This window comes from Psittacula echo (assembly GCF_963264785.1).
Source record: "Psittacula echo genome assembly, chromosome: 1".
In the NCBI taxonomy this organism is placed as follows: Eukaryota; Metazoa; Chordata; class Aves; order Psittaciformes; family Psittacidae; genus Psittacula; species Psittacula echo.
Genome location: NC_137735.1, coordinates 17977739 through 17990136, shown reverse-complemented (window position 1 = coordinate 17990136; position 12398 = coordinate 17977739). Strand labels below are relative to the sequence as shown.

The 12398-nt window shown below is 34.5% G+C and overlaps 1 protein-coding gene across 2 annotated transcripts in view; it reads right to left on the bottom strand.

The window, feature by feature from the left end:
- Window positions 1-12398, bottom strand: part of SLIT2 (slit guidance ligand 2) — a gene marked incomplete at both ends in the record, with an annotated part of 277057 nt that overhangs the window by 88922 nt on the left and 175737 nt on the right. For both annotated transcript variants that reach the window (XM_080616785.1, XM_080616786.1), the window contains 3 exons: window positions 621-784; window positions 2816-2887; window positions 6724-6795. In XM_080616785.1, the coding sequence (XP_080472911.1) occupies window positions 621-784; window positions 2816-2887; window positions 6724-6795 (308 nt within the window). The remainder of the gene's footprint in view (window positions 1-620; window positions 785-2815; window positions 2888-6723; window positions 6796-12398) is intronic.

The window sequence follows — 12398 nt, the reverse complement described above, 5'->3', positions numbered from 1 at the left end:
GAAACAGTAGACAAAGTTTACAGAAAATTTTTCAATCTGAGTCTAAAAATATTTGCATAAGAAAGAAAAACTTGCCTTCTTCCTCATCTAGAAGATATGAACAAAGGAAAAAAATTGAATAGAGAAAATGTGATTAGTAATGAACTGTTAGTCATTTCATTATCTCATATCAGAAAATAACCTGATGAACTAAAGCATACCAATAACATTCAGAAAGTAACTTAGGGATTCAGAATATCCTTCAAACTGCGGAAAATAGCAAGAAGAAAATGCAACAACTTGTAAAGCTGAAAAAGAATAATTTCTTATTACTAAAGGCCTTATGTTCTCAGCCAGTGAACCTTTTATTTCATATTCCTCATCTCTCCCCCATGATTATATTTTTAGGAAGCTATATAACCTGTGTGAATGCAGCATTCACACTAAATTTGTAAGGCCAGAAGCACACCTGCACAAGATACAAATGGTGATAAAACTGATTAGCTTATTTTTCAATAAACATTAATGCTTGGATTATGCAAAAGCTAGCAAAAGTCAACATGCAGCAGTACCAATCACCGCTGAGCTGTTGGTAGCTGCGTTTTAAAACAGGGCTTGGTGGGTGCATCTGATTCCCTTACCACTGCAGACAAACTCCCGTTTCTGGACCTCGGCTACATTGTGTCCCCGGAGGTGGGATGGCCCCATGCACTGGGTGTAAAGGCCAACCCGTGGCCGCTGCCGCAGCCAGTCGGACAGCCAGGCCAGGTGGCAATCACAGTAGAGGTTGTTGGAATGAAGACGACTGCATGGAAAAAAACCATGGAAATACTTTTAAATTAGGGAGAACAAACAGAAAAACAACCAACTTGTCCAGCCCCACCCTTCAGCAAGCAACTATGCCAATGTATTGATAAAAGTTGTTAAAGATGAAGCAATTTTTCATGTCTCTTATTGGGCATTACATGATAATAAATAAAACTATACAAACAGCAAAATTACTTTTTATTTGCAGTCTAATTAATTGCAAGAAAAAAGGCTACCTAATAAAGACACCTATCTTTAGTTTCTTTTCTCTTGTCTAAAAGAAAGAAGTAAATACACAAGAGCTTGAAAAGTGCTGTGGGACTGTAGTCCAAATAATGAATAACACAAAAATGTCTCAAGTAAATTGCCCTATAGTGATAATATACTGTCAGAAAAAATAGTTAATAAAAGATTTGGTTTCCAATTAGATATATCTGTAAGTCTGGCCACTATAATTCTCTATAGAAACAGTCTACAAAATCCCTTTAACAGGTCAGATTCATTTTCTGCTGAACAAGACAGAGTAATAACTCAATATAAACTACCTTCTTTCACATCCCATTCTGATTTCCTCTCTTTTTGTTTAATTACAGAAAAGGGGATTAGCTGCTTTTGGCTCCCAGGGACCTATGTTCTAAGCAATGCCTGAAATTAAAAGACCAAATGGCAGCAAGCAATGAAATTAAGTAAGTTGCCTCTCTGTTGGCAGGGTCCAGTGCAAGACCATGGCTCCCTGCCAAGTGGCAAAAAGCACTTTGCCATTGATAAAATATCAGACAAATGTATTCACTGAATTAGGCAAATTACTTTTCTCTGGCTCTTACTTTTCTCTGTCTCTTTACATTTTCTCAAACTACAATATTCAAGTACCCTTGTATTTATCCAAGCAAGAATAGTTACAATTCTGCTACAAAATCAACAGAAGTATTCACCTGCATGAAGTTTCTTCAGTTATAAAAGGTATGTTAACTTGAGTGAATAGCCCTTCTGATTTCAAAACAGTTCTGCAACCCAACATGTGTAAAAGGAAATGGACAGGCTCTTTGTAAAAGTAGTACTTTAATAGTAAGGGCTACTCTTGAACTGTGATAGAAACATCCCATTCATTTTTGATTCCAGCTTCAGTGGAAAATCTGTTTGAAAGAAAGTCTCAGGACTAAACCTTGATATATTCTGGTTTTGCCACTCAATACAGTATGCATTTATTCTTAGTTCAGTATAAACATATAAAAGAAATAACTGCAAACTATGTCACTTGCATACACATTTTTTTCACTGTGACTTGTTTAGAAGCCTGGTCTTCTGTGAAAGTCATAACCTCTAAAAATGGGAACCTTATTGTAAATGCTGACACAACTTTAATTATAATAGCACTACCGGATGATGCTATAATTTTATGTTACAAAGAATGTTGGAGAGCCGGTTTAGTTTAATTAGGTCTGCTAGCAGTACAGTAATAAAAGCATAAAGATTTCCCATTTATCACATCTGACAGCCAATCAAAGATTCTTCCATGTTCCTAAATGAAATGTGACCCATTCAATAGCTCAAAGTAAAACAAATTTTTGACTTTCAAAAACCATCAATTTCTTTCTCTATACAGCTGTAACATATAAAAGCAAATCCCCCCTGCTCTCATCTTTGTTGTTAGAAGGTGAGCTTTTCTGTGACTCAACATAGCACTAAGGAAAACCCAGCTGGGAAAAGGCCATGAAACCATCTTCATAGACTTACTCATCCTACAACCTAAAAAAGGAGATGGAAAAAGATGCAACTACTTCTTTATCTCCTGAGCCCCAAGGATCAGCCTTGTGGTCAGTTGTTAGCTTTTCCTTTCAGAATTAGCTGCCATATATACACACACAGACTTCATGCTCGCCATCCTCATGATACTCTGATATTTTTTTAATTGAGATTATGTTTTCTATGCCTGTATATGTATTTATAGACCACTGACAAAACCTGATAGAGGTAAAAATGATATAAGTGTGTGATAAAAATGTCAGCCAGTTTCAGTGGAACTACTTACAATGTTCTGAGTTTGGGCATATGGTTGAAACTTGCCACAGAGAGTCGAGTGATGTTGTTATTGTTGAGAGTGCTGCAAAGTCAAGAAGAAGCATATTAACATGTTACAGTTATGTCACATTTACTACACTTTTAAAAAAGACATAGCTAATGAAGATCATGGTGCACTGGTTTTAGGGATGAAGATCAGGAAAAAACTCATGTTTTTAGATATACTTTTCCTACCTAATCTCTGGTAAAACACTATGGTTTGATCATTCCATTAATAATCCTAAATAACTTGAGGTCCCAGTAACCTATGATTCACTGAAACAGAGCTTCCACCAATGTTGAGAACATTTATGGCATTCAAACTAAGCTTGTCATTGTGATGTAAAAAATACAGTTCTTGGAGAAAATGTCTTGATTCTAGGACTCTGGCTTCTCTTTCTAGTTTTTCAGAACATGCATTTTTTTGACAGAAGACAAAGTAAAAGGCTGTATTTTCAAGAATTTTAGGAAAAAGATTAATTCTGGGCTGCAATTAGGAATATGGAACAGAGTTGCTATAGATGATCCAGAGTTGGATCATAGAGGGGTTTCTGCTATACAGTGAAATGAATTGGGGATTTTAACACTTTAACAAACTAATAATTTGAATTTTAGGCAAAGTGCCTGAACTGGAGACAAGAACTAGGAACAAATCTTAGCCAATTGCTAGCTAGCACAGACCCATCACACTTGGTAAGCATAGTATGTAAAGATAACAAAACTTTAGGATTGATGCTGTAGTTGAATATTGTATTTAGGCTGCAAATAAAATGCACACAAGCTTGACTCCAGAACAAGGAAACAAATGATTTACTGTTTTGACTTAGAGATTACTCATTTGAACAGAATGGAAAATGTGCTCTGGGATTTCAAACATATAACTATGGCACTACTAATTCCCACTGACCATACCTTTTTTTCCCCTTTTGAAACAAGAAGTGTTTTACTTTTTCTCTTTTTTCTTTCTTTCTTAAAAAATATCCCCAAAACCACAAAGTGTAATTTCTGTTCAATTTGAGCAAATTTTTAAGTACACAGAAAGGTAAATTCACAGCACCTCGAACAGGATCAGGCTATACACCTCCACATTAATCAAGCAATTAATTACTGGTGCAATGTGCTGTGTTTTACCTTTGTGTCCTACTCATTCTCCCTTGTGTGCTTTTAGGGCTTTATAAACAAAGAGAAGAATAATCAAAAACAGAAAAATGGTGAATCATGCCCTTTTTCAAAACAAAACAAAAATGAAACAAAAACCAAATGGGTATATCCACAAAATGTGTCTTAATGAATAAACAACAATCAGGAAATCTTGGCAGGATTTTCTTAGAGTTTCTTAATAATTTGCTTACAATGTCCAAATGGTGACAGCTCCCATAGTTCTTTCTGCATAACTTCTGCAAACGTTTTAAAAATGTATCCTTTCAATGAAAGGAATGGAAATCAGTATATATTTCCAAAGGAGTTAGCTGTTCAAAGCAGGTGTATCTACAAATGTTTTAATTTTCAGTATCAGATGTTTGTTGTTTGCCTTGCTATGTTGTATACACAAGCTATGAATTTATTTTTGCAAGTGTACAGAAAAGTATTAGAAGTAGACAAAAGGAATACATAAGGAATTAAAAAATTTTCATAACCACATCTAATGATGAAAATGCTTGATTTCATTACAGAGATGCAATTTTAAAGAGTTGGCTCAATACTTTTCCCTACATGTTACACATGTAGGTAATAGAGTGGGGTGCCTGAAAGAAATTTTATTTCTTAGACATCATTGCTTTTTAATATGACAGCACTATATATTTTCCCATAGTCTGTTTCCCTATTAAAGCTGATTTTCTCTTAACAAATAAAAGAAAGAAGAAAAGGAAAAATGAAATTTTGCAGAAACTCATAGGAAGGGTTATAAGTTCTTTCAGAACTGTCCAGATTTCTGGTTGATTTTGCATCTTTAACAGTAAGAGAACTAATATTCTGCAATTATTTAACCAATATATAAGACCTGTTTACTTTGGTAAACAATTCAAACTGTCACTACACAGGTTTGCAACCTACATAAAAGCTTTCTCCTATGCTTGTAGATTGAAATAATATACATATTCTGTGCTTAGATAGAATAATTAATTCTAAATGAAAACAAAAGATGTGATCTCATTTGCTACTCGGTGCATATACAGTATGGTCTGATCTACATACCTTTTATTCTTTAAACCAAATGGGAAACAAAACTGAATTAGACATAAAATCTTCAACACTGTTCAAAATATCTATGTATTTTTTTTAAAAAATAATCATTGCTTATCACATAATATAATTCAATATAGTATACATTTAGTTGTATATCTGAACAATGCTAATGTTCTATGCATATTTATTCGTACAATTCTACCTACCTATTTTTTCAGTACCCTATTATTTTAACAGGTTTTTCCCTTTATTGCATCCGTTGAAATAGATATGAAAATTTTACCACTGATGGCTAGGATGACCTTTTTAGAACACTAAAAAGCATTAAAAGATGCAGATTATTTTTTTTTCATATACATTTAACACTTTAATTTGTAAAGGCTTCCATTAAAAATCATAATAACCAGATTAAGCCATCACCGGAAAAGTTATTCTGTCACATAGACGAGATCCAAAGATAAAATCTCACAGAACATCAGGTTTACTGACAGAAAACCAACACTTCACTAACTTCACTATTAGATGTAATATTAAATCAACACTAAATTTTACATGGCTTCATACCAGAAAGCTAACAACATGCTTGTTATTCTATGATTCCAAAAAAAATTTTAAAAAAAGAAATCAAATTTAGCTGCCAGATTCATTCAGTCATAAGACCAACTATTGCTTAATAATAAAAACCTTTATCACCAGCAGCTCACATATGCAATAATTTCATGGACATACAGACACTATCTACCGCCAGAGAGCCTCCTTTAACTCAGAATCTTAAAAAAAACAAACCAAACAAAACCACACCACAAAAACATACACAAGAACCCTCCCCCACTTCAAGTTGTGATTTACCAAGTGTGATTCAAACTAACATGAAGCAACCCAGTGATACACAAAGTCTTTCACTTCTCTTAATGTAGAAAGCCCAGAAAAAATGTGACTGACACTTCAAATATTTCAGGAATGTGGCCGGTGCCTCAGTTCCCAAAGAATCTGCTCATTAAAATAACTATTTTCGGGTCAGGAGTCACTGATGATAGTTTTTCTACCTTTAACCTCACTGATGGCCACTTTGAGACGGTGAGGAAAAGCATGCAAAAGAGTATTGCAGTACTAACCTCCAGTGACATAAAAATTATATTTTTCTATACATCTAAACATTTATGCACATTTAAAACATTAAAAAAGCAGTTAATGTGGACATGCAAAACATCTTAACACATAACAGTGTTTGACAGAAAACTGTCTCTTTTAAAACATCCATATTGTTAAATATGAAGGATATTGTTCCTGCAACAGTCTGAAAGATCAAATCTGTGTCATAGTATACAACAAAGGCAATTGTGAAAATGCTCATCAATTCAAGAGTGATGGATAATTTACAAAATTAATTGGATTGGTTAATACTGCCCCCCATTTTAAAAGGAAATATATTATTTTCTTACAGTATCTGCCATCTGCTTTTTAATTTTTTTTGTTTTTAACTGTGTTTAATGGCTGTCTTAAAGAGTAAAGAAGCATCTCTACCTCTTCACATTTTTTTACTATTTTATAGCACATTGCAATGAATTATTTTAAGACACCTTTTCACACGGCCATCCTGACACCAGGCTGCAGCTCGTAGATAAGCTTTTACATTAGTAATCCCCAGATACTGAGCCCATGCTACAAGTAAGATATACAAGGAATACTTACAGCACTTCCAGGTCGCGCAGAGCCCTGAATGCCCCATCTTCAATACAGCTGATCTGGTTGTAATCCAGTTGACTGTTAAATAGATTAGGAAGGTATTTGTAAGAGAGATGAGTGTTGGCAGCATTCAGTGCACAGAAAGCCTCCTGAAGTGCCAGCAGAGCTAGGCCACACTTGCTGAAACGTACTCGCAAATATGATCGTATGCTTGAGACTGTCACACAGCATGCTGGCCTGGATGCTGCCACAGAAATCCCTTTTTGTTCTGAACTGTCTGCGCAAAACAGCCGTGCTGGGAAAGCTCCAGTAAATAATAATTGCACCTTATATTAAATGCCAAAGGAATGCAATTTCATTACATCAAGAAAAGCTATCCATTAAAAGCTCTCAGCGTCATCTTGCTGAAACAATTTCATTAAGGTAAAGGATGGTAAATCACTTAATGTCACACACATCCCCTTGGTGACCTAACAGAATCCATTTATCAGAGCAGCCCAGCTGCATGTTAATTCTGCCTGCCACTGCAGGGACCTGCGAGAGACACCAGTTTTAGGGGTCTGCGTGTGAGTGTGCACACCAGGACCAGGTGGGAGGTGCAGGGGGGTTTGGATGGGAATTTAGGAGAATTACCTTCTAGAATATTTTCTATATTGAGAAATAACAGTGTCCAAGGTATCATCATAATTGGCTACTTATATCCTATATATTCCGCTCCAAATGAAACTAGTGTTTCTGCTGTAAACTTCTGTATGTGGTTTTCTATGTACTTTTTGCTTTCTGCCATTATATGCAGATAGGATGTTGTAATGGAGCACTTGAATTCTGGGTATAAAACTCAGCAATCCATCCCATACATTATTAATCTTTAAGTATTAAGTTATGAAAAATTTACATTAATTTCTCTGAAGAATATTATTACCTTTTCAATTCAAAACATTGATACAGTACATACTATCCAATTGAAAAAGTCTGCTGAAATTAACTACTATGCAAATATAAAATCCAAGTTTGTCTGCCGATAGAAACTTTCTGCTTTTACTGTCACACATCTTACACATTTCAGGGCATGACTTGCAAAGCAAAGTTGATACAACCTCACTTTAAACAAGCAGAAGGTCTTCTCCAAGTTTGTAACTTGTCAGTGTCAGAAAAATATACAAGTAAATGTATATGAACAATATTAAGAAAATGAACAAAATACAAATGAACTCTGCGTTTCTGTCTTCAATTATATACTAGCTAGCAGTGCTGCTAATGAGGCTTTTACTTAAGTAGCTTATGCGATTCTTCTGAATCTATGATAACATTTTACTTTATTAATAAATCATCACACCCACTGTCAAATGCAATATACCAACTTCTATAAAGTTCTAGTTTCACCCATATTTTTCATCTGAATTTCTACTACACAGGAATAAAATATTGTCCTAATTGTAACAGCGTCTGCGTTTCTGTGTACTGAAAGCTAAATGCAAACTATCATTTCCTGGATATGATCTTTAATCATTTTGGTGCAATGTTACAGCACAAGTGTTTCAGTGTTGGAATATAATATAATAATATAAGCCTACAATCTCAGACTCCTTCAATTTTTACTAATGAATTTCATTTAACAATTAAGTTAATAGCCTTTTTATTTTAAAGAGGTAAAATATATAGATAGTACAATTCTCTAACCTCTTGAACAATTTATCAAACCTATTTAAATTAGTACAATGGCATGAAATGCTAGCCTTGACACAATACAAAGAGAAATTGTTTCTAGACAAATTGGAGAAATCTTTTAATGCCATCAAATTTGCCTAATGCAGTCTGCAGGTTAATCTGTAAAAGGGTGAGCTGTATTTTGCCCATATCTTATTATCCTTAGCTGTCAATGTATAAATTAGTGCTGACACAGCTTCCTCTAAGTCATCCATATTATATACACAAAGGAAAATCTTTTAACAGTACAGAAAGCACTTGTGTGAATTTTGTCCTACACAAACTGAAAGGCAGATCTCTTCCACTAGACTGGCAGCAGTTGTGGCGCACTTGAAAACTTTTGGAATTCTTCATTCAGTGACCTTCCATGACCACTATCTTAGTGAAGGGTGAGTTCTTTTCATTTAAATCTTCTTACCAGAGAGATTACTTTATTTGCACTGAACTAATTAGTTTGTTTCGCTTTGGGAGAAGGGAAATTTGCAGGTAGAAGATAAATATTTCCTAGTTTTATAAATTACTATCTTTGAAAGATACTGCTGTCTTTCTGTTTTAGATGATCTTCCATCAATTATAACCATAACATAAAACCGTCACACACACGTCATGAAGAACAGTTGGCATGTTCTTCATTTTGAAGCTACGAAAGGTACACAACTTTGAAGACCATGTGCATGGCTGAATAGCAATTTATAGTATTTTTGTAAAGATATCCACTGCATATATAATCTAAGCAGAAAGTTAGACAATATTTCAAAAAGAGTGTATCATTAACTTATGATGACCCTCTAATGCTGAAGCAGACTGAATTTTTTTGGAGCAGACAGCAAGTTCCTGATAGCAAGTTGTGTGAGTGCTATGACTTAAGACATAAGCAAGAATACCAGACCAAAAAAAAAAAAAAAAAAAAAAAAAAAAAGCATATACTACTATAACTTTGTTATTTTTTATAATTTTTGCATAATTTCATAACTTTCAGAACCACACATAAAAATCTACAATAATATAATGAAACCACTAAATCATTGAGCATATCAATAATCCTAACTCAATTTTAGAAGGTTTTTTTTTTCCCCCAAGAGTTCGTTTCTTCTTTTCAAATTACTAAAACATCCTGAGAACAGAAGCTGACCAGGAATGGACTAGCAACTCTGGCACACGCTCATCATTCCCCTCTCCACAGGTCTCTGTTCATCATCTTCCCTCCTGCCCCATCTCTGTCTTGGGTCTTTTCTGTGTGGGGTCTCTCCATCTTTTGGAAAATCACTTTTCTTTCCTGGCCCTCCCTTTCACAAAGCAGCTGATTACCTTCAGCAGTGACATTCCCATGAAGCTCATAAAATACCAAGCAACAGCTGCAACATTCAAAATCTTTCCATTGCCTCAGAGAATTAATTAGGTTTTGCACCCATATCTGCAAAATTACCTGGGTATTTCATATACTGACTAATCTACAGCTATTTCAAATATTAATGTTTCTGTGAGTTCAGCCGTAGGAACTAGTGAGAACTAAATAAAAAGCATTAAGCTAATAAAAAGTCAGCTTTAAAATGTTTAAAATGTTTATGTATTTATTGGTGTTACACTGTAGAAACATGTTGCTAACTTCTATTTTCTTCCTTTTTAGCATATGTTGTCTACTAGATAATGATAAATAAATATCTAAAAATAAACCTTGTTATCCCACAAGAAGAGTATTTAATGACTAACAAAAGATGTTGCATACATTTGAAAGCTACTACCCTCATACAGAAAAAACCTGCTATCTGACTCTGACAGAGAAAACCTTCTTTACTCATTCCTAGAGGCTGTGTTAAAAGTTGGGACAATTTCAGTCAACCTGTTTGTTTCACTCTCCTGCTCTTCATGGCTTGAGGACACTTTGTGGTCTCATGCAAAAGAGTTACCGTGCAGCTTTACACCTTCTCCATTCTTCACAGATTCTTCTTGTGTAGCAACTTAATGCTAAACATTGTTTAAGAAGACATTAGAAAAAGAAGACTTTCTAGATCCCTGTGGTAATTTCCTGTCCAGTAAAACATTTAAGAAATGCTTCCAGTTTTACACTGTACACTGTTTCTAGTTTTACACTGTACATTAGATTTCATATCATTACAATTTTTCCATGGGAAAAGAACAGAGTGCACAATATTTATCACTACATTACAATTTTTGGAAACACTCACTGTTATCTTGTATTTTTCACAACAGAACTGAGTTATGTTTCCTATTTCTCAGTTTCAAGAGGAATCAGTAATTTCAGAGGCATTAGATGAGAAAGATGTATCAAAATCACATAATTTACTTTTTTATTGAACTTGAGAGAATTGCTTGGTTTCCATGACTATTACTATTTAGTGCAATTAGTCTTTCATTTGGAATTCAAGTGCTTTTTCTCTACTCGCTGTTTATTTTGCCAGTGCAGCTCATTCTGTTCTTCATTAAATTTTCCTTGTAAAAGATTTTGAATAATAAATTTTTTTCTAATATATATAGTACAGCAAATTATTAACTTCTTTTATCCCAAAATTAAAAAACAAGATTTGCAAAACTTCTAAGTAAGGCACACTTGCTGATTAAACTAGAAGAAAAAGGAGAACATATCTATGGTTCAATTGCTTCACATTCTCAAAATCATCTAGCACTCTACTTGGCTAAACCCACAAGGGTCTTCCAGTGGCAGACTAAAAAAAGTCAAAATAAAGCAGAAGAATGCCATGAAAAAGAGGATGAACACAGAATGAATAATCTGTAAGTCATGTAATGCAAAGGTACTATCACATCAATATGACTTCCCAGAAATTATGCAATTTAGCAATGAGATGACAAACAGTATCAAGTCTAATATAATGAGAGAAGCAAGTATATTCCTGTTCTAGTATGGAAGCCATATTAAGCCTCAAAATCATAGAATCATAGAATAGTTAGGGTTGGAAAGGACCTTAAGATCATCAAGTCCCAAACCCCCTGCACTGGACAGGGCCACCTCACACTAAACCATGTCACCCAAGACTCTGTCCAACCTGGCCTTGAACACCGCCAGGGATGGAGCATTCACAACTTCCCTGGGCAACCCATTCCAGTGCCTCACCACCCTCTCAGTAAAGAATTTCTTCCTTATATCCAGTCTAAACTTCCCCTGTTTAAGTTTTAACCTGTTACCCCTTGTCCTATCACTGCAGTCCCTAATGAAGAGTCCATCCCCAGTATCCCTATAGGCCCACTTCAGATACTGGAAGGTTGTGATGAGATCTTCACAGAGCCTTTTCTTCTTCAGGCTGAACAGCCTAAACTTTCTCAGCCTGTCTTCATATGTTCTGTTAGAGTGGTTTATTTAAATATTAATTAGAAAATCTTTATCTGTAGAACCATTTCTACTTAGTTACTCTACAAACCAACCAACCTCTCTGCAAATCTCTATGACATCATTATATCTCCCTGTCTAGTGAAGCAAAGGCAGTCGCACTTTCCAAAATAGTGTAGATACAAAAGGGCCTGAAGGCTCCTGAGAATCCAATTAACTTTTCTATGAAACTTCAACACTGAAGAGAAAGATAAAAAAATTTTCTTATTTCTCTAAAATTCAAATCCTCAAAAGTTATTTGCATTATTCTCAGTACTTGACATATCCAAATAAAATTTAAAGTTGAAGACAAGTCATCCTACCCCAATTTATCAACTTAATTCAAAACAATATTCTATCTCAATTTGCTTTGTAATAATACAGGAAGAATCTACAGGGAAGTGCAAAAAACACAGTGATATTTGGTACTCTTCTTAGTAAAAGTATAGTACATATTTGTTATGAGATTAAAATCACATAGTATGTATAATTTTACATAAGAGTTGGCACTTGACTTAGCAGATGGAACGACATCAAATTCAGCTGTCTATGACTTGTTCACCTAAAATTTATTGTCTTTCAAATAAATACCTATTTCAGATAGATTTTTAGACCTTACTTACTTTAGACT